The sequence below is a fragment of the Nothoprocta perdicaria genome, unplaced genomic scaffold (genome assembly GCF_003342845.1).
Source record: "Nothoprocta perdicaria isolate Ctin4 unplaced genomic scaffold, notPer1 scaffold_297, whole genome shotgun sequence".
NCBI lineage: Eukaryota > Metazoa > Chordata > Aves > Tinamiformes > Tinamidae > Nothoprocta > Nothoprocta perdicaria.
The window spans coordinates 74,745-101,467 of record NW_020455529.1 but is presented as its reverse complement, the minus strand read 5'-3'; the positions used below and the strand labels follow the sequence as shown (position 1 = coordinate 101,467).

The 26,723-nt window shown below is 40.9% G+C and overlaps 1 protein-coding gene across 1 annotated transcript in view; it reads left to right on the top strand.

Moving 5' to 3' along the window:
- The window catches only part of TMEM245 (transmembrane protein 245), a 53,291-nt gene extending 26,806 nt beyond the window's left edge, over positions 1-26,485 (top strand). Inside the window, exons 9-19 of the mRNA XM_026041855.1 lie at positions 1,828-1,932; positions 3,074-3,156; positions 4,841-4,931; positions 5,484-5,582; positions 8,565-8,696; positions 10,548-10,670; positions 13,060-13,205; positions 20,790-20,890; positions 22,665-22,839; positions 23,675-23,869; positions 24,829-26,485. Coding sequence (XP_025897640.1) covers positions 1,828-1,932; positions 3,074-3,156; positions 4,841-4,931; positions 5,484-5,582; positions 8,565-8,696; positions 10,548-10,670; positions 13,060-13,205; positions 20,790-20,890; positions 22,665-22,839; positions 23,675-23,869; positions 24,829-24,874 — 1,296 coding nt within the window. The 3' untranslated portion in view covers positions 24,875-26,485. The remainder of the gene's footprint in view (positions 1-1,827; positions 1,933-3,073; positions 3,157-4,840; positions 4,932-5,483; positions 5,583-8,564; positions 8,697-10,547; positions 10,671-13,059; positions 13,206-20,789; positions 20,891-22,664; positions 22,840-23,674; positions 23,870-24,828) is intronic.
- The last annotated feature ends 238 nt before the right edge of the window (positions 26,486-26,723 follow it).

Below are 26,723 nucleotides of genomic sequence, written 5' to 3'. Positions count from 1 at the left end.
AAACAGGGTCTTACATTTCTTATTTTTCTTGCTTAATCATTGGATGCATGTTAAGTTTGGAAGGCCACACCAAGTTCTGTTTTCAGCCCTGTTAGGAGGGAACAGCACTAAGTACAGAGTAGTCGGAATATGTTAGAAAGCTCCTATACAGCTAGAGCCAGCTGAGCTTCCTCTGGCACCGGCAAGGGATTTCTGGCTGTAAGAAAGTTATTGCTGAAGCATTTCAGCAACAGTGAAAACGTAAATAATGTCCCAGATAACCTGCAAAATATCCTTCACTGAAATTCCTTTTAACAAGTCACAATATAGTGCAGGTTTTGTTGCAGATTTTGTTACAGAAAGCTGTGGGCTCCTCATTGCTTCTGTTAAAAGGATGTTGCCTTTTTTTTTTCTAGTTTTCTTCACAGTTCTAAACAATGGCTCTAAATGGTTCTAAAATTAAGATATCCTAGTGACAGTTTTAACAAGGAGTTGGATGTGAAAGAATTCCAAATTGAGAGGAGAAGGGATGATAGTACCCATTAAAAGCTCAGGTTGTGTGGGGATAAGTACAAAAAACTCCTTTGTAGCATTTGTTTCAAGTGAGAGATGCCAGTTCAGCTTTAAGCAATTTGACCATCGCCCAGGAGCCGCAGGGTTGTTTCCAAGCCTAGGTTCACACATAGAGGTAGGGCAAATAAGGAAGAACTAATGGAAACTACTGGAGAGCAGCTGCGATTACTATAGTAGTTTTGTAGGAGCGTTAACTGAAAAGTGATTAACTTAATCCCTAAGTATGACTATATAACCCTGTTTATTTGAAAAAAACTTTATTCTCCTGGACTTTGACCTTAGTTGTCCTTCCAATTTCTACATTTTTATAGCTGCTGCCATTCTTTCTGCAGTAATGCTAGCTGTAAGAAAAATAGCTTGGGTTTTTGAAGCATAGATGCTAGAAAAATCTACTTGCTTGTACTTGCATGGGCTCTCCCAGTTCTCTGTGTGAACAGACAGTTTGTGTACGAGACCAAGTTCACCGTGCTCTGTGCTGGCGGCTCTCTGCACAGTCTCGTGGCCACGCAGGTTGAAGGTTGTGCATAGCAGCAGCCGCACTGCTCTACCCTTGAGTGACACCCCTGGGGTTGGCTGGCGAGCAGGCCCCTCGTGGACAGCCAAACAGCCCGTGTGCCCGTGTCTTGTACTGATGGCTGTAGCTGCTTCATGTGCAACAGTGAGAAACTTCACATGGATGAAAGTACGTGGAAATACTCGGCACTGAGTAAGCGACCTGATGCTTAGTACAGTAGAGAACGGTTATTTGGGAGGTGCTGAGCAGCTTTAAAACGTGTTCCTTGCAGCAATGCATCACTAGTGATTGGGATGGCCACCAGCTACTGCAGTTTGAAGGTCGTGGCTCCGCTTCACAGTGCACCTGGATGATCTTGCAGTTGGGTGCAGGTTGTATTTGTAAGTTTTAAAGCTGCTTAAGGAAAAAAAACCTTGACCAAAAAATCTAGGGTTTGTGCTTAACATGAGTAGCAAGCTCTTTAGATCTCCTCAGTACAAACTGAATTCTCGCTTGCTTTGCAGAGAGCTTGCCATGTCTTGTGGTAACGTGTAAATGTTGTTTGCAAAGTCACACGTCACACCATGACCTTCATCATGCTAACATCGCCTGTTAATTGTTCATCTCGAAGCTTGGGCATAAATGCTGTCTAATTAGAGTCTGCTTTTTGCGGTTGGGTTGTAAATATAGATAATAGTACTGTCATAAAGCACGAAGTAGTGTTTTCATTACAGGTTGATTTATATGCCATGACTTCTTTTTTTTTTCTTTTCTCTGCACAGATACTCATATGGTTGGAGAAAATGCTAGATAAGATAATCAGCATTTTCATAATATTTTTGCTAGTCATAGGAACCCTGCTGCTAGCCCTGCTGCTTACTGCAAAGGTACAGTGTTCCAAGAAATGTAATTGTAGAGCTCACTGGAAAAATTGAATGAAAGTTACTGACGTGTGTGTGAAATTGTGTGATTTGAGGAACATCTTGGTGTTTGTGTGTGTATAAATATGTGCATGACAAAGCAGATAGGAAAACATTTGGAAATAGGGAAGAAATTTATTCTAGTAATATAGTGAAATTATATATTATAATAGATTTGAAATTTGTACTGTTTCTTTTTAATGATAAAACTTTGTTTTTCTTTTTAATTTAACTTGCATCAGCAACATGTATGCAAAATGCTTAAGGTCATGTGTCTTTTGTGTAATTGCCCATAATAACCTCATGGGTATCTTGTTCTATGTTTCCATGTTCTGATATTCGTGTTTGGACATTTTGCCTTTGATATTTATGGATTTGCACTTGGGTTTTTCTTGATCTCCAGAAGAGGTTGCTCATGTCCTGCTTTGTTTTGTATTTTAGAACTGTGTCCCAACTTGGAACAGTTGATGGTGATTAAATGTTTTGTTCTAGTGCAGTTACAGAACAAAAACCAGATGGGCTCTGATATCAGTCTCCAAACTGTAGACTTAAAGAATGTTCAATGAGATAAATGGTAACTGATTAATATCTTAATATCATATTAATATAAATATCCATCCATGGTGGATACGAGGAAGCTTTAGGTAGGAATGTTTATATATCTTATAAGGTTTCATTTTTAAGAACCCAAGATATTTATCAATGACCATTTATCTCATTGAAGAATTGATTTGATAAGGCATTTTGTAGCACAATTGAACATGTTAGAAGTAATCATTAATTTCCATGTTTTTTATCTGTGGCTCAAAATATATTTGAATCTTAATATTTTAGGACTTGTGCTGACTATATTGCTAGGATCTTTTCCCCGGATAAGCTGTATATCACCATTTATTATTGCTTGTGACATGATGCCTGACCCAGACTGCCAGGTGGCTACTGGTGGTTGCATTGTTGCTTCTGCAAGCTAATGACCCTTCATCAAAGGGGCTTACCTGTGTTCAAGAGTTATTTCCGAAGATGTTGCAGCCCAAAATGGAGCTCTTTCTGAATGCAGGAGATGATCCAGTTGGCATTCCATAACATTTCTCGTCTCTGTTCAATCTAGGTACATCAAGAGAGTGTTCACATGATTCAAGTCACTAGCAGCTTGATCAATGAGACGGTAGCCAGTCACCCAGAATGGGCAAAGTAAGAATGCTGAAGTTAAATGAATGTAATAGGGTGAACAAAGGGGCTTCTGGGCACCTTTGTGCTTAGTTTTTAATGTAAAAAGTGTTACACAGGGACAAAAATGAGGGTAACTGTTAGAATGTGATGTAAAAGCTGAAGTGTTTATGCGTTGCACTAGGGAAGGGTCATGTGTTTCATCTGAGGACTGTGAAAATGTAGAGAGCTGCCCGCAGAGTGTCTTGAAGGGAGCAGAAGTGCTGAAGAAACCCTTTTGAAGGGGGCTGGAAAAGAGTAGAAGGTGGAAAGAATGGTGGGATAGGTTGTTTCGTGCAAATCATTTGGGAGGGGCTGCTCATGCCATGAGGTGGATCCTGTAGGCAGTGGGAAGTTTGTTGATGAGTGTGTGTGACAAATGAAAGCAAACAGCAACGCACTAGGGGATGAAGAAATAAATGAACGTGGAGAATTCCTGAGGGCCTACTGGTGGGCAAAGGACTTATCCCGTGAATAGCACGGAGGAAGAGAGGAGATGGAAGAGTGTGGCTTGGGAGGGAAGATGTTCAGGTTGACCTTTCTTCTGTTTCAGCTAAGTAGCCAGTGAGTGAATATGGGAGTACCTGGGAAAAGATTGAGTCTCTTGGACAAGAAATGTCAAGGGTACTTTTTAAACAAAAGTATTGATGGTTTATTAGGATTGAAAGAAAATGTATGTTTTAATATAAGAGCAGGGGAAATTTTCAAAAATAGGACTAAAATAATACACTTAACTGCTGGAACAAGATGTGCTTTCACAGTACTTAAGTAATTGCATTATATGTTTTCTCTTCTCTTGATTTTATTTGTTTAATGCTTCATGGCATCTCTTCTATGCTTCAGCCTTTCTATTTAGCTGTCAGATGGAACTAAACACTAATGAAGGCAGAAGTTTCACTCTTAGAGAGGCTTATGGACACAACAGAAGTATTAGAGTACTGCCCAAATAACTAGCAGAATGTTAGCTAAAGCAGTTGCCTTCAAGTTAGCAGAATTTTAGCTGTTTGCCTTCAAACATGAAGCATCAAAAAATATTTATTTCTCAAAAACTAAAGGAGAGCATCCCTCGACTCCAAACAATGTAAGCCAAAGCTTGGTGGATTCAACATGTGACGGAAAGATGTTAGAATTCTCATGTAAGACGCGTGCAGACTTATATGGCAGAATTAAGTTTACCTTTTATTGTGCCATCAGGTGAATGATGGCAGCAATTTTGGCTCCCAGGTGGTTTCTAGTTTGTGGGGGACTGTGTTGTTGCAGCGTGTCTCACTAAATCAAGTGCTTCATGTAGAATTTCCCCAAAACTAGGGAGCAGGAAAATGTTTGAGTCTCAGGTATGAATAGTCACATCTATACAGACAGAGGACCAAAATCTCCTAAGGGAAAAGTTGAGTTTAAGGTATCAATTTAAAGTTTCAGAAGCAGAAATGAAAGGCATGTTAATGTAATGACATGTTCTAGGTTCAATTTTACTTTGTTTAAAAGGTCTATTCTTTGACAAGCAGAAGGAAATATTCTAGTTGTTGTATGTTTATGTGCACTTAACCATAACCACATGGTATTTGTTTCAAAATATTGATTTGGAATGTGCTTTAGGCGTAATGAAATAGTTAAAATAGGTAGCAGATAACTTTGTTTTTCTTCTTTAAAAAAAAAACCACAAAAACAGCTGGCTCCCAGAAGCGCAGGTTATCCAGAAGGCCCTCAATTCAGCTGCTAATAATGTATATCAATATGGCCGAGAATGGATTACACATAAGGTAAGAGGGGAAAAGGAAACTTGTTTTTTTTTAATGTTTTAGTTTCTCTATTTTGTGATAATGAGAGGTATCTCTTGTTTTTTGTGTGACTAAATGTTCTGTCAACAGATCTTTCTAGTCTCTAGTCCGTATAGGGACGGAGGGAAGGAAGGGAGGATTTGGGAATGATTTCAGTAGTTTCTCTGCTTGTTTTTACGATCTAAAAAATCTGTTCTTATTTTAATGAGACAGCTAGTTGAAAAAAAAAAAGAGAGCAAATAGAGAGGAGTAGTTAATTTTTTCCATAAGGCTTCATTTGTTCAGTTTTAGAAAATTTACCTTTTTTCCCTCGTACCAGTTTTCTCTTTTTCTGTGGGCCATATATTGTAGATTATTGAAAGTAAAATCTGCACATTGTGAATTGTAACATCTGAACTATGTGTTGCCTCTTGACACATGGGGTTGTTCTTAATTTCATTTTAAGCCAGGTCTTTAAGGACATTCTCATGTGACTCATCTGGCTTTGAGTTCATCTTCAGTTACTGTTTAGTAAAAGATTTCTGTGTATTCCAGCTCCATAAGATTTTAGGAGAAAAGGTGAACAACACTGCTGTGATAGAAAAACAAGTGCTAGAGCTCTGGGACAGGCTTTACCATTCTTGGTTTGTGAAGGTGAGTAACTTTGATAATTACTGTATGTACTGTTTTTTACTGATTTGACATATTTATGATGGATAAACACTTCTGGAAACAGATGAGCAAAAAAAAAAGTGGTATGCCAAGTAAAGGCCGTAATAATCCCAAATTGGCCAAAACTTCCAATGTGTAAAGTAGGTCATCCTACAGCTCCAGTAGGAGTACAATTATCTTCACTCCTAAGCAGTCTGTGTCTTTTTAGATAACACCACTAAATTTTTACTTTGTTCACTTGTTTTTCATCATAAGGACTTTCGGTTGAATTTCTGTCCTCTGAAAGAGGACAGAATGGAAGCTGGTATTCTGCATGATTTGTGCAACTTGGGAATGATACATTCATATGAAACCAAGAAAAAAAATTATCCTTTCACCTATACAGCTCTCTTGCAGCTAGGACAGCCATTATAGTAACGGGTTCTGTACAGTGAATCCTAAAATTCATAGTGGTTGAATTGTTTTCATGCAGTCAGGGCTTTTTACCTTGTAAAGGCAAAGGTAAGCAATTCATTAGCCATAACCATAGTGTAGCAGCAATATCAAAAGCCTAAATTCATACTCTTGAATAATTTCTCTGTACTTAATATGCTATCACTTTGATTATTTCACACATCTATTTATATGATCGCTTATGAAGTATTTCTAATGTTTCAAGGAGTTCTTCATATTGGAAAAAGTAAGAGTTTCAGTGCAATATTGGCAAAGATTTTTTTTCCCTGGCAAGCTAATATTCTGGAAGAGCATGTGATTTGGAAAGGGCAGTAGCCCTAAGTGACAAGTCAAACATTTGTCTTTCACTGAATTTTTGTTTTGAACAGTCAACAAGGTCCGTTATTAAATGAAAGATAGTGGCAGGGGACTTTGTTACTGACTAACAGGACAGTGAAGAGGGCAAGCAGCAAACTATGGCAGCTAAAGGGCAAGGCTGTTTCATAAGTCTAGAGATACTGAAGCAGAAATCGCAGCATTGAGACTGAACTCTATTTCAGCCAGTCTGTTGGTTGCTTATGGCAGCAAGAAAGCATAGAGGGAGTCAGGAGCCAAAGTTCTTTTGAAGATAGCTTCAAAGCTATGCCCTTCTCCACTAACCAAAAATGAAGTGCAGAGAGAGGAAAGCCGAGAGAAGAGTTGTTAAACACCATAGGTCACTGGTGATTAGGGTGCCCTTGAGGAGTAGGGGAATGCCCAGGAGATACTCAAGCTGTGTATACAGTGCACTCGGCCGGCCCTGAGACCTTGAGACCATTTACTGCTCAGTGCCCGGTCCAGGAAAGTCCTTCCGTACGGCTATCCTGACAAACCTCTGCTGATGTAGGCTGTGTATCAGATACACAGTAGCACACTGTGTATACAAATCTATAGTTAAGCTTCATTTTTGAGGCCTGGATAGCGTTACTCTAATCCAGTTCAGCAGGTGGCTGAAGGAACTGAGTTCACTTGATCTTCTTCCTTGAAAGCTGCAGAACCAAACTGTGAATCGGAGGAATTGCTGACAAAGTGTAGCACTAAGTGCAACTGAGCAGATGAGTAGATAGCAGATATATATCTTGAGAAGTCCTGAAGAAGGGGTAGGAGATTAATTAACGCTGAGTCTGGTTGCACATATCCAATGGATAGGTTAAATTAGAGTATTAAAATAACAAATCACAGAGCAGAACAGTGCATCTCCTTCAAGGAGAAGAACCCTGTGTTGCTACCTCATTAAATGTTTTTGTCTGCTTTACTGAGTGTTTTTTTTTCTTTAAAATTTGTTGAATTTGCTAAAAGGAAATGACAGTTTCCTTGGATCCCTTGGTAATACTGGATTAACACCTGAGGTGCTGCAACAGTACAGTTGACAAGTGACAAAACTCAAAATGGGAATTAACCTGATTATTGAGGCTTAGTTCTTCTGATTATTGACTAGAGAGGTCCTTGAAGATAAGAGAGAACGCGAATGACAGAAAAGAGGTGCCTGAGAAGTGATAAATAGAAAATGTATGGGAGGGAAATTCCTCACTACTCACATGCTTCTGAGCTAAATAAACTGTTAGCTCGAAAGTGACACCTCTGTGCTACAGTGGATTAAAGTTCTTTGCTTGTACATGATAAGGTATCATGATGCCTGAAGGGGGAGAAATCAGAACTTAAGGTCTCTTGCATCCGATCTCCTGGTCTTTAATAGTGATAGGTTGGCCTATCACTATGCAGGCTATAGGTTGGCCTGCATTTGTTTTTCGTAGCATTTTGACATCCTTCTCTAAAGATTTGTCTCAGGCCCAGATTAAGCCTGTAGTCCTGTGCTCAAACACCTGGTGATCAGGTGGCAATTTTGGACAACAGGTAAATTCATAGCTAGGTTAAAGCTGCTTAAGGAAGCACCTGTTGTGTTGATGTCCATTTCCTCTTGCCTTGTGGTGACTGCAGTTATGCTGTGTTGCCAGAATAAATGCTCTGCTTCCAGTTTAGTGTTTAGCTAAACTAAAGTGTTTTAGCTAAAGTTGCTTTTGCGTGACGGAGCTTTGCCAATGGAGAGAGAGACATGAGAACTAGCTGTTTTGACTTGCCGCTTGTCTTTTCTGTTGTGGATTGTGTTGGAAAAAGATAAAATTTGCTAAAAGTAAATAGTGTTGGCAGTAGCTGAAATCTTGTGTCCTTTCATAAGGAGCAAGGTGATTACAGTCATCTCAGGGAAGCTGTAATGTTAATGTTGAACAGAGATTAATCAATAGTACAATATAGGAATCCAACTACACGGGAAAACATTAACAATAGTTTTCTGTCAGGTTTTGGTTTTTCAAGGGGACAAAGAAACTCTTCCTTACTTCCAGGTATTCTTGAAAATGCAAATAAAAGCATCTCTGGGTTTTTAATTGCGTGCTGTCCAGGTTCCTTATTAAGAAAACCTTAAATCTTTGATTTTTCTCATTCTGTGTATCGCCAAGAAGTTTGGTACCTTTTAAATGATTGTCTCTTTTTAAGAATGTGACACATTCTGGAAGACATAAAGGACACAAATGGCACATAAACCGTCAGAACAGCTGGCTTGGTGACATTCTGGACTGGCAAGATGTTGCATCATTTGTTCATGATAACATTGAGACATTTCTTTCGGTATGTATCATATATCCTTATTAACAGAATAATTTTATTTTAACAGATCCCAGTTTCCTCTTTTTAAATAACGCTCAGATACGTGGGAAATTATGGAAACAGTGTTAGTGTTATTTAAATTACTTAAGTAGTTATTGTAAATCTACTTATCTACTTAAATCTACTCATTCAAGTAAGCAGAATCGATCGTGAGGAGGAAGCCCTTACGATTTCGACATCTTCGTTAACCTCAGTTTACCAAACTTCTTTCCAACTGAGATTGTTACTGTAAGATTTTCTGTGTGGTCTGCAAGTGGGTTTGAAATATTTAACTTTCTCTAGTCTTCTGTTACTTTTTGGAGGAAGAGAGGAAATTCTCTTGCTTAATCTTTCTCTTCTTGGTGTTTTTGATACTTGTGTCAATTTTTCAGCCTTATTTTCAGTAAACTGTATGCCTAATGCAGAATGAATGACGTTTATCTAAATATATATGTATTTTGAATCCGTTAAAGCTATAGTTGAAGAAAATATGGACCATAAAGAGGTAAGAAGGATATACCTCTTTTGTAGTCTTTTTTCCTCAAATTATTATTCTCACTTGATGGAAAACAGCTTATTGCATTTTTATGAAGTTCTGTGGAGAATGAAATTAATATTTTTAGGATGAATCCCTGAATTCATGTACTGGACCTTTCACCTCATGGGGAAGGAAAATGAATTGAAATCAGTTCAAATGGGAACAACTGAATTTTTCTGAGAATTGCATGTTAAGTCTAGAATTCTTAAACTACAGAATCCGTAATGCACTTCTTTGATTTGAGCTACTATTGTAAAACAAAATTTGCAAGAAAGATATTTGTATCTAGCCTGCAACACAGTCTTTTTATTGGTGCAATTTAGGCTATGTTCCTCCATCTACTCTGTAAATACCGACTCATCCCCACTTCCCAGTCAAATTGCTTGAAGTATTTGTTAGAGCAATGGCTTTTGGTTTTTAAAGCTTCCCTTTCACGGTTCTCCCAGTTAGGTATCCAAAGGTATAACTTCTTCCTTCTGACCTTGGTTTTTTTACATCTTTGGATTACTTTGGCTAATACATTCTGACTCCATTTCTTTCTGGTTTACATATTTGTTATGAGACTTGCCTGTTGCCTTTAGGATGCTTCTATATGCTTTCCTGTGCTTTACATCTTTTGTGTCTCCTCAAGTGCTGACCTGTCCAGACTGTTGCTTCTGTATCAATACATAAACCAATTTGGCTGTACTGAGTATTCACAGTTTAAAATCATGTCTCAAAACCACTGTAGAATTTGATAAGCATCCCAGAAATGAATAGGTTGTCTAGCATTGTTTATTTTCCATAGCTGCTTTATGTATCACTGTGCAAAATCACAAGTCTGTAGACATCATAAAAAAGAAATATTTTTGAAGCATATTAATTTAAAGATTACACTTCTTGATTTGAATCTGTTAGATTTTTATACCTTGCAAAATTAGTTCTGTGTGACTTAGCTTTTGCAAGCTGGAAACAGTTTTCTCTCCCAAGACCAGATCTGCTGTCAGTTGATGGTAATTCTAATCACCATAGACAAACATGAGCACACTCAGCTTTTGAAATTTTACATAATGAAATAATTCTGAGTTTAGGGAGAGACAACGCCAAACCTTGTGACAATGCAGCTAGAAACTTGCCTTTGGTGAAGCACATGCTTTCACTTAGTGTTACCTGCTGTCATCTGGACATGAAGGGAGATAGTTTAAACCTCTTCTTTGTTTCAGGCCTGACAGAGGAATTGCTTTGCAAGCAGTTTTGTTTTAGTTACCTAATGCCCTGTGGCATCTCACTTTTGTCTTACCTTTCTGTGCCTCCAGATCCTGGAGTCTCTGTGGATAGTGATGAGTCGGAACGTGAGCCTCTTGTTCACCACCATAACAACTCTTGTGACAATTGTCTTCCATAGCGGGACAGCTCTTCTCAATTTTGTGCTCTCAGTGGTAAGCAGCACGCCACAGGTCTGCACTCTCCATTTTCCTGAAGGAACCTCAGTGCATGTGTTGTAACGATGAAAACCAAACCTCACCTCGTTGGAAACATCCTCTAGAGGGATCTGTTATCAAAACTCATTAAGGTTGCATAACTTCCAAGTCTGTTGTTTGGGGGCATTTTGTACCTTGGTGTAACCTCCTGCATTCAGGAGCTTGCAGTCTTTCATCTTTATGCTCAAAGGCCTTGAAGATCTTGAGATCCTAAGCTGTAACTCGGGGTATCTTATATCAGAGATGAAGTCTAATAAGCAGGTAAATAGGTAAATGAAATTGTTAGCTGATGTGAGAATTCAGGAGAGTTAACTTGCCAGACTCTGGAGTACTTTCTAGCCAGACTGCTGAACTAATTGAATCCTGGGTATTTGTTTCTCTTGTGTAGCACAGAGTCCCTGCAGAAATTACTGCTTTTCAGTCGCTGCTGCTTAGTTTTACCTCTTTTTTTTTTTTTTTTTTTTTTTTTTTTTTTTTTTTTTATGTTTTAGATATAATAAAAAATCTAGATGTAATCCCTAGGATAGATTCCTGTGTGTGGTTTGTTTTTTCTGGGTTTGTTGTTTGTTTTGGTAATATGCATCATTTGCAAATCCCACATGGGATAGATTTCATTTGTCGTCTTCCTTTAGATCTAAATAAAAGTCTTGCAAGTGAGCAGAAGATCGGAAGTAACCTTTTTAGTTCTTCTCTTCCAGAGTCTGAAGGCATATCAATCTTTTGCCTAGCGGGATGTGTGGGGGGTTTTTGGTTTTGTTTTTCCCCCACAACCTCTTTCTCATTAACAAATTTTTAATGTAGATTTCAGATTGAGCTGTCTCCTACTGCCTCTTGTAAAACCAAAACAAACAAACAAAAACCCCACACACCAAAAAAAAAAAAAAAGACAAATGTACACGCCACCTGTCAAGAGTGAAGGCAGTGGGCAGAAAGCAACTGAATCTGGACAGCAAATGCAGAAACATTTCCCAGGTCTACCAGATCCATGCACAAGCAGTTAAACCACATGTTGCTGGATATACGTGGAAATGGTGAATTAAAATCTTAACGTAATGTTTTACTGCTATATCTCCTTGAATTCGGTCACTTTCTGCCCTCAGAGCACTAAAAGTTCCGGGTTTTGGGAGTATATCTTAAATTCTACAGCAAGAAATAGTAATTTGTCAAGTGCTTAGAAATGGAAATAGCCTGTTTAGAGTCTTTGACTGCTCAGAGTCATCCATGAGATCTTGAATTGCTGTCGAGGAAGTAGTTTATGTAAAAAAATCTCTCTTTTTTTTTTTTTTTTTTTTTTTTTTCTGAGACTATTCTGCTTGTTGGGTGAGAGAGCAAGCAACTTAATGTCAAATTATAATATTTTGTGACTCCTTGTCACTCTCGTGGTAGGAGAACAGCTTAATGTGAATTTCAAGTTAAAGGCTGTTGGAGTCGGGGGAAGAGTATAGCATTTTACTGCATAGGAGAGAATTAGGGGTAGAAAGATGACAGAACAGTGATATTGTTGAGGCTGGTAATGTAATATTGCCCGTGGTGGTGTTCTCATTTTTGAGAGCGTATGCAGAGAAGAAGCCAAAGCAGCAGCAGTGTCTGCAGCGTGGAAGACTTATCCAATTGGTTTATCCAATAGATTCAGACACAACTTAGTCAAACATGTCAGGGTGCTGGAAATAAGGAAATGGAAAGGTTTCTTTCTAATCTTATGAAGAAAGATTGAACAATTAAGGCTTGTAGGTGGAACAAACACAAGGCATGGTTTGACATTGGAACATAATGAATTTTCCTGGTTGAGGTGTGTTACTGAAGGCCGAGTGTACTCCAGTGACAGATCCTTAGCCAAAGACTTGCTGAGGCCCCTAGAAGTGAAAGGGTCATCTATAACGTGGTGGTATTCTCTGGTTTTTAGACTCTGAAGCAATACGACTGTCTTGTGCAAGGAGTATTCAGTCAGTAATGTCAGCTTAAAAAAATTGTAAATCACTTGTTTGTGGTGTGGAGATATGTTGTTGTTGCTCTGTATCTAGCTATACAATTGAGTTTTGGGGCTTTTTTTCAAAATAGGCACTGCTATTCAATGAAGTATGTACTGGAAAAAAAAAAAAAAACTTATTAAATCTGGATGCAACTTTATGAAGAAGCAGAAAAGGTCCAGAAGTGTTACGATGTTTAGATATAACTGTTAAGTCTCTTAGGTCACAGGGTAGAAAACTTACGGCTATGTTTCTCTAAATCCAGGCTTGTGGAATAGTGCCTTTTCTAAGGAAGTTGAATGATATGAAGCGTATGTGCACAGTGTAATTTTGAGGAGTATTTAGTGCCTCTTAATATAAGGCTCCTATTTGTTTTTCAGGTGATTTTCCTGACCACGCTATTCTACCTGCTGAGTTCCAGTGATGAGTACTACAAGCCAGTGAAATGGGTGATCAGCCTGACACCTTTGTCTCAGCCGGGTCCCTCCTCAAACATAGTTGGCCAGTCAGTGGAAGAGGCTATAAGGTACGTTGTGGTGGTGGTGGTTGTTGATGCTGCTGCTCCTCTGTTTTTTTCTTCTGTGTTTTTTTCATCCTTTCTGGAAAATTCTGTTTTAAGTCTTACATGTGTAGTATATCAGGTCAACTGCAAATACTTGCAACTTCAACAGCTCATACTTCAAAGCCATGAGTTGCAGATCTTTCAGATTTGTGAGACCCTAACATTGATGGTTCTTTACCTGTCCTTTGGCTTTAAAGAACAGTTTGATTGGATGTGGGTGCTTAAAAAGATTCAGCAATCTATTCTGTAGTATACACTGATACTTTAAAAAATAGGCTTATTCAACATATAAAACCTCTGAGCAAACAGTGTCTGCAGCTGTGTTGGCACTCACAGCCAGCGTAGCTCAGTAAGAGCAGATTGATGCAAAAGAGTTGACATCAAGGATGTGATGTCTATGCTGTACACATCTTATTTACTTTGAACTGGTTTAGTCTGATCTTGTGCTGAGTACCTGTTCGTTGCTGGAATGTGATAGATTTGCTCTGGTAATGCATTTTCCAGCTTAGTTTCATCTGAGAGAAATCTAGTTCATAGTGTCTAACCTCTCTGTATATGAACCAAATTACACAAAAAAGGGGAAAGCTGGGGAGCGCTCTCCTTACCCAACTGAAAGCCCTACTGTAAAGGTGCGTGCAGGTTGCATACCTGCTGATCTCGGCTTAGTTGCTACCCTTGCATTCTGCCTCTAACCTATGGCAGTAAGGAAAGGAGGCTTTTCTTGTCGGCACAGCTTTTAAGGATGCTTCACGGAGATGCCCCAACAGAGTAATATTTGAAGTAGCACAGAACTGTACTACCTCAGTGTATTTGTGATGAGTGAAACTATCAGTTTTCACCTGCTAACAGATTGAAATGCTATCATGTTGATAATGTAATAAATAGCCTTTAAATCAGGTGCTGAAATCATTGCTCCTTTTCATAAAAGAAAAAAGGATGGATGGGTTGAAGTCAACAAGTCTCCACTCTAAATGCTGTACAGCCTGCATCTCCCACGTTGCACTTTACCTGTTGTAAAATATGAATGGACTCTAAGCCTGCAGTATGTTAAAATATTTTCCTAAGCTGTAACCAGGTGTTTGTCCCTGCTGCTGTGTCTGCCTTACGCAAGTGTTACCCGCTCCAGGAACTGAGGTGTTTGAGGGTGGGCGGTGGCTGATGCTGTCCGCAGGCTGGGAAGCGTGCAGGCACGGAGGTGGCGGAGCGGGAGCAGGATACATGGGATGCGGTGCCTGCTGTGCAGCAGCACCCTGCGGCTGGGCAGCAGCTCCGCAGCAAAGGGCCTGTGGGCCGGGGGTGGCAGCCCCACAGGAGGAGCGGCAAGAACATGTGGAGGTTGCTGGAGGCTGCCCCTGGCCTTGGGAAGCCCCTGGTTCCTGGCAAGGGGGCATCTTTCAGGCCATATGGTCTGTCTCCCTGCGATGCATCCAAATCATCCTTTCTTCCCCCACTGCAGTACTGGGAGGCCCTTTGCCCAGTACCCGCCACCCCAGTGGCTGCTGCTGTCACCAGTGACCTCGCTGCCCATGGAGCTGACCGGCACAAAAGAGGACACCTGGGAGTGGGGCCCAGCTCCCTGAGCTTCTAGCTGCGGTGGCACCAAGGAGACTTGGAGCTGGCAGCGTGCAAGGAGGCCAGGGGCTGCAGCACCTTTTCGGGAGGCAGTTTTGAGACAACTGCTGTGCAGGATGGCCAGCCCAGTGGGCCTGGGTGGTGACAGTGCCCTAAGTAGGACACTGCCTGGTACAGACTGAGGCCTGCGGGAGAGGCTGCCAGAGGCTGTGGGAGGGATGGATGGCGAGGAGCCCATGGGGATGGACCCTTTTCTGCAAGAGGCTGGGCCAGAGCCCATGGGGACAGACCCTTCCCCACAGGAGGCTATTTGGAGCCTATGGGGACAGACCCTCCTCTGCAAGACGCTGGGGTGGAGCCTGTGGGGATGGACCCTCCTCCACAAGAGGTTGGAGCGGAGGAAGTGGGTCTCCCACCAGCAAAGTGGCTGCAGCTTAGCAAGTTCCTGCATAGACTGGCTGGGACAGCGGAGTGTCGCCATCATCCCTGGAGGGCCAGGACCTCTCATCGTCCTCTGTCAGCGCCCCATGGCCCACAAGTGTTTCTTTTAGGGCTTTAACATGTCTGAGAGTGTGTGAAGAAGGAAACTGCCCAGGTGGCAAAGGAGGCATTAGCCCATCCAGCCAGCTCACAGTGCAGAGGCAATCAATAAAAACTGCTGAGTTTGTGTTGGTGGTTGAGCTTTTTCTTTGTGCCCTACAGTGCCCTGTGCCTCCACTGCTCTGTATGCAGAGGTGTGATTGCTTGTAGTCTGAGCTGTGAGCAAGAGGGCCCATCTGCTTTGGGGCTACTGTGGTAGGAGGCACATGTGGGAGAGGCCCCTCAGATCCTGAGTTTGTGCTGGGGGTTGTTTCTTTTGGCCAGAGCAGGAGCAGGTGGCAAGTGAGGGCTTGTGGCCTTGAGCTCCTTGTCCTGGTGGCTGCCTGAGGGATGGCTGAAGACGGAGGGCGAGCCTTCCTGGGAGAGGTGATAGAGCCTAAGGAAGGGAGCTGCTCAAGCAGCTGGCACTTCTTCCTGAAGGGAACCAGTCCGAGAGGAGAGTGCTGCTGTCACAGTGGTGGTGCTCGGAAAGGAGCCTCGCAGTTGTGCCCATGGAGGGGTGCATGGAGCGCCAAGGCAGGCGGCCTTGCAGGAGGGGCAGCCGGCCGGGCCTGCAGGTGAGTGCAGCTCGGGCAGCGGCTGGGCCGCTGGCTGCGCTGCGTGCGCTTGGTGTGCCTGTTGGGGTGCGTGGGTGGCAGCGTTGGCGGCTGCCTGCACCCGCGGCCCCGCGGTCGCTGCACGCGAGCGTCCCGAGCCCGTGTGCTCGGCACCTTCGGGCGCAGACCCGCCATGCAGCGCAAGTCGCCGCGGCCCACACTTGCTGGCGCCCTGCTCCCTGCCACTCCTCTGTGCTCCAGCTACAATATCGTTTAGTCAGGGATCGAGGGACATACTTGATGCCACCTTCGTGCTGTCAGTGATATTTGGCAGTCTGTGAGTACAGTAGTAAGCATCACTTTCTCCAAAACTGTTCCTAAAAGCAAAGGAGATGGTGATGGAAGAGGAATAGAAAACAAGGAATTGTGAGAAAAGGGTTATACTGGAGTAGGATGAGCTGACGTGATATTTTTGTAAGCCCTCATGCTCAGAATTGAAAAGATGACCTCTTGCTTTATAAATTTAAGAACCAGTAAAATCAGTTTACTCCATTTATATATTTCAGTTTTCAGTACAAGTTAGTGTACGTTTCTGTTAAAGTGCTTTAATAACGGAACATTTTGAGAGTGAAGGTTCATGGTCACGTTAACTGGAGCAAGTGTTTATGGAAGTTCCATAAACTCCAAGTATTTCATACCTCATCTACATCACTGTGTATGTTCAGGAAATTCAACATTCAGATTAGCACCCTTGAGATAAGGAAGTGGTACTCCTGTGTGTGTGGTTTTTATATGTTTTTTTTATGTTTTTTTCCCTCCCGTGAATGGATGAGGCAGGTCCACAGGGTTCCAAAGTAGTAGCATGCACACCTTTGCCTGACCCATCTTCCTTCCCCTGAGCAGCATGTTGTTCTCTTCCTGAATGCACCATACCCTTCTTCCCCGAAGCTCTCATTCTGCTTGCTCTGGTGGAGATATTGCACATTACTAAGTTGCATGTTGTCACGGCCTCAGTGCAATTTAGTGTGTGCGATACTTTCACATGAGTGCATGCACACGGGTATGGCTGGGGCTTGAAGTTACTGCAGCTTGGGGGGTTGATGGGGTCTGGTCACTTTGGTAAAAGGCCTTACGTTCAGGTTGTTGGGTGGCATCTTGAATCTTGAGATGTTTGTTCATGAAAATCTCTTCCCTGGTACTAGGAAGAGAAAAATGGTTTGTTTTCCATTTGAGAAGTATTATCGTTATTTCATTCATTTTCTTCATGTGACACACACACACACACACACACACACACACACACACTTCTAATTTGATCGGCTTCTGGATTGCCTATATTGGGTGTTTCTAAAGAGCAGGAGTTGAAATGCAAAGGTAGACATGTTCTTAACTGCAGTTTGCCTCGCATCAAAGAGCATGGCAGCTGTCGTGTGACAGTTACTTTGTATGAAGAGAACTTATAATATCTTCGTGACTGACTTAGGTTCCTACTGTTTTTCTCTTTTGCATAATAGCTTATTTCAGATCTCTTTAAATGTTGATAAATAGAGGTCATCTCACCCATCTTTGGCATCCAGGGGGTAGTGATGGAGAAAATGAGATGGTGATTCAGTTCCCACAGAAAACAATTCTCTTTCAGCATGTTAAGCTAATGCTCAGTAAAGCCAAGATGTGTGATATTATGTATTTTATTGTAATATTAATAATATCTTTTAAGAGCTTTATTTTGAAACCAACTGCTAACCAGCTACATTTTGAATGATTTTTTGCATATGTGCGTGTATATATGTTCTTTAGTACCAGACCTGTCTGTTGCAGAAATGGCATTGTCACAAGAATGCTCTGAACAGGAATTCTATTGAATTTTTTTGTAAGCTCGACCTGCTGTTTTTTGTGGGGTGTTTGTTTGCTTCTCTTTGAGTAGGGTGTATGTTAAGAGGCAGGAATAGAACTGAAGATGGTTGTTTGCATCTTATTACATCACTTTCTAATCTAAAATGGGGAATAACAGTATTAAAATATATATATATATGGAGCAAAGAGAAGCTTTGGTTTGAGTTGTTGAAAAAATAGTGTAAACTGTAAATCCAAAAGAAATAGAACAATATTTTAGGATTCTTTTGGGGACTAAACTAAACAGTAGCTGTAACCTAGCTGTGCTAGTAGGATAAACACGGGTGTTTAACTGCTCATACTTTTAGTAGCTTTGTCCTGTGTGCTATAAAGTACTTGTCTTTGTATTTATTTTCCCGTTTACATCCAAAATATTTTGTATTAAATAAGTTGTGTATTCTTTTAAAGTTTTATGTGGATATGATTAAAAAAAAACCCTAAACCTAAAGACAGTTTATTTGTAAACCTACTCACTGCTTGTGGAAGGGCTTCGTTGTTTTGTATCAAGCAGTGTCAGTATCCAGACAGTTTCATGTTGCAGACAGCACATTCTGTGTGTTGCTAACAGCAATTTGCTTTAGTCTGTTTTTGCACTTTGCAGCTAGTTTAAGGCTGAAGGCGCCTCTAAACGGACAGCTGTACGCGTGTGGGTGCGTGTTCAGGCACGTGGGTGTGCTTGCACACAAGGGGTGGCTGCACAAGGGGATACGGGATTAGTATCAAAGATACAAATCCTGTGATTACATGCATGCACCAAGTAATGCTAATTTAATTATGTCATTGGGTGTATATGTACAGCTACCACTACGATGTTAACCATTTTCTTTTAAATGCTGGTATTTGCTGCCAAAACCTGCACCCTTTTTGTATGCAAACGCCATGGGTATGTGGTAGAGACCGTATCGCCATCGGCAGCATAATTTGCTGGGCGTTGGGAACCTCTCCGTGTTCCCAGCTCCACAAAAGCTGTGGTCGTGTCTTTCTCCTTGCTTCTAAGGTTGGCCCTGCAAGCTGTTTTGGAGGGGGGGAGTGCTGAAGGAATTACTAAACATGTAGCAAGAAACTTGGTATCAGGCATTTCTAATGATAAGGTGTTACCACAAGAATTACTTTTTAGAACAACCTATTGCAGGATTCCTTGCCTGCCTACCTAATAATTCCTTATGTGCCTGTTCAAGGTGGTAGAATATTATTATGGTGTCTTAGCTGTCTGTTTTAATACAGATTTATTTTGCTGTAACAAGACTGTATAGACAGAAAGGTTGATGTAAAACCGTCAGCGTGTCCTGGCATTTGAAAGATTTAGTATCGTAAAAGTTTTAACTTTTTTGCTTTGTTGTCATCTAAGATCCAATTATTCTGTCTAGCAGCATGAGCAATCAAAATATGCCATCAAAATGTTCCCTGTACTTGTCATTCATTCTTTTGTAGTAATAATAATATGTTCAGACTGAGGGGTTACCAATGTCAGACTGGGTTTGGGAGTCTTGAGTCCAGCCAGCTCTAAGCCTCAGTGATGAACTTTTCAGCTACAAGTGGGATCTAAAAATTATATTTTTACAAGTGATATGGAGAATATTAAAAGGTTACTGTGCTCAAAGTAGAGTGGCAGTGAAGAAAGGCTATTTGCTGCTTTTTTTCTTCCTTACCAGTTTCAACTGTTTAAAAAGACGTCTGAAGTTTTAACAGAACCACTGGAGCCCTATCCTACATGTAGAGTTCTAATATTTGCATCAGTTTTTCCATCCAAAGGATCTATATCTTGTTCAAGACCAAATCCCTTAGCTGATTAGCGCGAATGCTAGGGCGCTACGTGTTGAAAATGCTACTTTTTTGTTCAGTTGTCTCATTGCAAAGGAGAGTTTTATTTCAATGGGTAGTTAACATCAGCAAACTTCATATTTACCTCTGTTAAGAGGAGCGGTTTGTGACCCCCTGTGCAACAGTTGGGGGTAGTTTGAGGATGCTGGGGCTATTTTGTAACTTATATCCACTGAAAATAGCAGCTTTGGGAAACTATGCTTTTCTGAAAGAAGGGTCAACAACAGCCTTAATGTAATGGTGGGATATGTCACTTTCAGAGTATAAATTTTGTGACTGGCATCTTAAGATGCATTTTTTCTTTAGATTGGTTATAGGATATCCCATATGCACGAGTGTGTTAGAGTTGCAAAAATTATGGAAATCTGCTTTTTTAAAAAATTATGGTAACTGCTCGTTTGCTATCTTCATGAATCTGTGGCCGTGCTTAACAGAGTAAAACTTTGTTTTCTGACCAGCAAGTTCAAGTTAGATTCAGTGGGACTGATCGGTGGGACTAACGTTACTGAATTTTCTGTGTGTCTTTTAATAATATGACTTGGTAATGAAACTAAAAACAAGAAATAGAAGAGGCTGAGACTAAAATCCAGTAGGAAATGTGAGGTGCTCAGTTATTTCCACCCTGAAAGCCATTTAAAGTATATAGGCAGTTAAGATTTTAAGCCAACTTTTCTGCATCTTGGACGAGCAGGTTAATGTGCTGAGAATAAGCAGGTGTAAGAAATGCAGGCAGGTAAAGGTGAGTGAACACTTGGAAATGGAAAAGGGGAAAGAGAAAGTATTTTGTGTGGAGAATATGCATCCCGGATAAAAGACTCGTTTTGAAAGAGGATGTGGTGAGATGCCTGTAGAGCTTGATTCAAGGGCTTTATTCCTAGAATAGCTTGTAAAGTAAAGAACAGTCCAGTTTTTAACCTTAAAAAAAACCCCAAAACCCCCATTGATAAATATGATGGATGCGTATCCTTTTTGTGGGGAACAAATGCATAAAGGTCTCTGTTACATTTTGAATTATATGACCTACAACACTTAGGGCTTTGCTGTTTTTCTAAGCACCTCATATATATTGATACTTCCCAGAATCCTATCTCCAATAAAATTAACAGAGTTTCTTTGGTCATTTTAGAGGTGTGTTTGATGCTTCACTCAAAATGGCTGGGTTCTATGGACTCTACACTTGGCTGACTCACACAATCTTTGGGATTAACATAGTCTTCATACCATCGGGTAAGAATTGGATCTATTGCAATCTATTTTTCAGCGATGTTACGTAATTATTGTACAAGGTCAGTAGAGTTAAATGTTACTGATAAGATTAGTCTCAATTTTATTTTTAGAGAATGTTAAATCAGAGATTGACAGCTCTTACTTAGGATTGGATACTGTTTTTCATCATGAGGCCCGAGTCAATGGATTCAGTGTATGGTATAAACTCACTAAGTAGCTCTTCAGAACCTTTTTATTCCCCGTTCAATATGTGACATTTTCTATTGACTCTTCATTATTCAAACCTCACTAGGAAAAGAAATGAGAAGAATAATACTTTTATGACAGTTGTTGCGATTCCAGGGAGATTTTTAGCGCTGATTGTTTTCTTCAAGTTAAATTAAGCTGCTGTAAATCTCATTATACTATTAAAAACTTTACAGATTTTCCTAGTTCTTATTTTCCAAAAATCTTATTCCAGCTGTGATGTAGGTAGCACTGCTGAAAATGTGCTCCACAAATGTTTCAGGAGAGCTGTGGGCACAGTGCAGGGAGGATTAGATCTTACGTTCTTACCTTTTATCTTTTTTGTTGTTTTCGCAATAGCCAAATAACCCCAGCCAAATAACCACTTCCCCATCTATTTCTTTTGCTGGTGGTTGTTCTTATTCTGCCCAGGTTGTTCTGGGTTGTAAGCTCGTTCTGCCTGCCTTCTCTTTGGTTCTTCAACAGTTGATAGGTAGCTGCTTTTTCAGGGTGCCTAAGGGCAGATGTTCTCTCATGGAAGTGCAGGGCAGAGGCAGGCTTCCTGTGCTCAGAGCTGCTCCCAGGCCAGCCTCTGATTTTTGAAAATGGCTCAATTCATCTGCCACCTTGGTGGGGAAAAAAAAAAAAAAACAGGAAAATTTTTTGCTCTGATCTTTTCTCCCTCTTTCCCCATAAACAGGAAAAAATTGTTGTACTGGGAAACATCAGGGGAAACTCTAAAGCAACAGAAAACAGTATTGGATAAAATAAAACATAAAACTGCAGAAAATGAAATTTTGTCAAGTACAAGTATCTTAAATTTATCATTTGCCATTAGACCTACCAAAAATAAAATTGTTCTTTCAACTGCATGAAAAAATCCTTAATCATTTTGCCTTTTGAACAAGCCTAAAAAGAGCAAAAAAATAAATATATTGTGCTCACTCACACTGTATTAAATTAGAATGATGCAAGTACTCTCTCCCTTGAAATTCCCACAGGTATTTGTGTAAGCAGAAGAGTGCGCGTAGACAAACCACACGTACAGGCAGGCACACATAAGCACGTGAAGTTGAGAACCTCATAGTTTCCTTGCTTCGCATAGCACTTCTTACAACAGTTGGCTTGGGGAGATTGGGTCACTTATACTGCTTCCCTGAGATTTCTTTCTGCTTAGTTTCTTGCACCCATTTTGCTGGTTTGTAGTTATGGAAAAGGGAAACTTGAAATGTGCGTGACTGCTACAAGGTTTCAATTTTTCCAAGTTGGAGCCTCTTGGAGGCAACTCTTTGTGGCTAGTAGTTGGTGAAATGTTTCCCTGTGGGGAATGTTAATGTGGAGATTCTTTTTCTTGGACATAACTGGTTATTTTTTTTTCCTACACTTCAATTGTAAAACCCCCAAGAGCCTGATATTTTATGTCTTCACTGTCTTATCTACAATGATTGATGTAGGTGGAGCTACTGGTGTGGTGAAAGTGTTGAAATTACAAGTGTGTCAGTAAAATATTTCTCTCTCTCTTTCTGATCCCTGGTTCTCTGTGCTCTAGCATTAGCAGCGATCCTTGGAGCCGTCCCCTTTCTGGGGACGTACTGGGCAGCGATCCCGGCAGTCCTGGATTTGTGGCTTGTGCAAGGAAAAGGATGTAAAGCCATTTTGCTCTTGGTTTTTCACCTGTTGCCAACCTATTTTGTGGATACTGCAATTTATTCAGATATATCGGGGTAAGTACAGTGAAAACTTTTTGTCAAATTATGTTTTGCAAAAAGGTTTGATCACCAATGCCTTTCATGACACACACTTTCACAAGGATGCAGAGCAGTATTCTCAAGCACAGGTATAGGGGTAGCACCATCATCCAATAGTAGGAAGTCTCACTGACCCAAGAATCATTATTTTTTCCAGACCTTCTTGCTATGATGTTTGCCACGTTAGAAGTCTTGAGCTGAAATTGTGAAAGTTGGATAAATCTATCTTAATGCTAGTAATTCTAGAAGCAAGTTCACAGAATCCCAGAATGGCTGAGGTTGGAAGGGACCTCTAGAGACCATCTAGTCCAGTCCCCTGCTCCAGCAGGGACACCCAGAGCACGGGGCACAGGGCGGCATCCAGGCAGGTTTGAAAGATCTCCAGAGAAGGAGACTCCACAGCCTCCCTGGGCAGCCTGTGCCAGGGCTCTGGCACCCTCGCAGGAAAGTTGCTGTTCCTCACATGCGGATGGCACTGCCTGTGTTGCAGCTTACCCCCATTGCCCGTTGTACTACACTGCCCACCACTGAGGTCACTGGCCACCACTGAGATGAATGTCTGAAAGAAGTGCCTTGGCTCGGGGGTACTCATAGTAGATGTTACTAGCTGTCTTACAGTTTAAAAATTCTTGACCATAAAGCACGAACAGAAAATCAGTTTGAACTATGTGCAGCTTAGGATATATTTGTACAGTCAGTGTATGGTATGACTATAGGTATCTCTAAACAGTTAAATAATGTATATACTTGTGATCCACCTTTCAGTCCTGTTGACTGTTTTGTTCTCTTCCCGCCTGTGACGCGATTCCAGAGGGGGTCACCCCTACCTGACGGGCCTCGCCGTGGCCGGGGGAGCCTATTACCTGGGGCTGGAAGGAGCCATCATAGGACCAATTCTCCTCTGCATACTTGTGGTTGCCTCCAACATATACAGTGCCATGCTGGTGAGTCCAACCAACTCGGTGCCCACTCCATCGCAAGCAGCGTGGCCGCTGCAGATTTACCGGTAAGTTAGGAGTGTCTCCTGCACTGCAAGTGAGCCAGTGTGTATGCACATACGGATGCAGAGTGGGGATGTGTGTGTCTATCCATGTGAGTCCACGTGCAAAAAGGTGTGTGTGAAGTGAGTCTGCAGAGGATTCAGCTGTATTATAGAAATAAAAGTCACTATAAAGTAAACTATTCACTGAGGTTTATGAACTTGAAATGTGTGCTTGCTCCTTTACTTATGAAGGACTATTTAAAAAAATTACTGGTAATGACTTTGTATCTTATATCTTATTTTTTAGGTTTGGGGATGATTTAACAGCCTTTTTTTGCTGTTTACAAAACCATTTTTTATGGATAACATTATTTGTCGGTCTCTGTAAGAGATCTATCTGCAAATATTCTACTATATGCTACTACATAGTTATATAATTATGTGCACAATTTGAATAAAGAGACTTGAATGAGATCCCTTTATATGCCATTATTCCTTAGAAAGTTTGGTTTTGCTTAATTTGGTTACTGAAGTTACGGAACATGAAGTACAGAAATGTGCATTTAAATGTCCTGCTAAGCAGTGCGATGAATAAGCCCCCAACGGAATACTTAAAGTTAAAAGTCCTGTCTTGACATAGTTAATGACAGTGGCTACAGTAATGTCCCTCTCGCCTTGTTGAATCACACAGGTTAGCTCATTACACTTCCACCCTCGAGTATTCTGCTTTTCTAAGAATCTTGTGCTTTGTTCGTGTGAATATGTTACCTTGCCTGTGTCTAGCTTATGAGAAAAAACCCCTATTTAGTCCTGTCTGTGGTCCCTAGCTTCCGGTTTAAGTCATATTTCAAGACTTTCCATATATAGTGAACATAGAGGTTTTCCCATTGCCCACACAATTCACCTGTGTGTGTTTTTCCTTCTTCATTTGTGGAAAACTAGCCATCTGCAGCCACTCAGAAAATGCTTTGATTTTTCCCCAGGTCACCTAGGGAGAGTCCCGAGGAGCTGAAAGCAGCTGCCGAGTGATGGGGCTGAGGTGCTGTGCCTGTTCCGTGCGAGAGGATCCCGCCCGGCTGTCCTGAGGCCGCAGCAGCCACCGCCTCCTGTCCCCAAGGGCAGCTCCTAGGGAAGTGCAGCTTGGATTTTAGGAGAAGGCACCTCCTGAAAGTCTGCTGGCCTTACGTTATCGTGCACTTGGCCTTTTCAAGAGAGACTGTCCACTTGCCGTGGCTTTGCATACTAACATGCAGCTCGGCCACCTTGTTTGCAAACTCTTTGTCTTCATAAAAAGGATGGTTAAGAGGACAGGTATCTTCCACTGGAGTTGTTATGCTGCCTGCTGAAATGACTCACTTGCCCTTTATTTATTTGGTTAGTTGTGTTATTTAAGTTGTAGTAGCTTTAAAGAAATCTTCTTCCAAAATATTTATTCTCAGCTAATCTGGTGGCTAAAAGGTGTTAACCACTCACTGGTAAACAAAAGTAGAATGCAACTCCTTGCTGCTCCTCAAAGTATTTCCTTAGAAGCTTTGAGCATCACACCAACAAATTACACTTTATTATTCTGTTACAAGCACTGAAGTTTAATGTTGTTGAGGACTGGTGTTTCTAACACCTTTTCTAGAGATTGTTAAATGTGGGGTTTCCCCATACTGGAATGGGGGAACTTGCTTGAGTTGCTTTACCATCCAGTGGTTGTCTTCTCAACTGAATTGTATCAGAGGACTTGAATCTTTGCAGGTAGTGATATCATAAGACTGTCGCATCTCCTTCCAGTAACGGGAAGAGACTGAAAGAAGCTTTAATGTTGTTTTGTAAATGCAATGGCTGACTTCAAGTTCCTTTTCAAAGAAATTTAAGCATGTTTCCAAAGGGAGAGAGTCCACTCCTCACCCCCCACAAGACTCTTGACAAATAGCTTAATAACAAAGAGAAACCCTAAATTCCTGAAATGGGCTCCTGCCTAGGTCGCAGAATCAAAGGACTTCAGTGCTCTTTTCCATTTGTAATTTTGCTTAAATTGCATTTTTGTGGCATTGTAAACTTTTCCTGTTGGTTGTTGAAATATTTCAACCTTTACACAGACCTGTGAAAATACCAAGTGTTTTTTTTGATCGAAATTTCAGACTTGAGCGAGGCCCTAGGTACCAAGTAGCAGTTGCACATGCTTTAACCAAAGACCCACCTTTCTGATCTTAGCAATCTGTCTTGAATTTATTCCAGAGTTTGATCGTTACAGATTGGTACAAACTGATTGATACAGATTTATGCAAAACACAAGCAGGCTTTGCAGTCATTGGTTGTCATACTGCAACAGTTGATCTGCACATCTATCTGTACCTAGGAGTAAGGTAATCTAACTAAGGATAGAATTGTATGCAAACACTTCCCAATAATTTGCTTGTGTTTTATTCATGTTGCAGGGATGGTGATAAATTTGGAAGGGGCGTATTGTCATGACAATGCATATGTTTTTAGAAATCTTCTAAAAATATATGGCTCTACAAAGTGGACTGTGATTGGCCTGATATTAACTAAGCAAGAAAGTCCCATTATAGTTTTGGAAAAGAAAATACTTGACACAGTCATTTCAACACATCATTGCAGAGTTCTGTGGGATTTTGTTTTCTTGAAGTTTTTCTCTTTTTATCCCTTTCACCAACCTCCTTATGTCAGAGAAGGGCCTGTGCTGTGAAGATGAAATTATTTTTCAGACACAGATACCTTCAAGAATGGCAAAGCAGTAAGTGAGCTGAGAATTGAAATCTTCCTTTTCCAACAGGAAGAGAAATCATTCTGTGTGGAGAAGTTACACCTGATGCAATCTTTGTTTTGTTTATTGAGTCTTCATACTTGATTCTTCTTGGTTCAAATT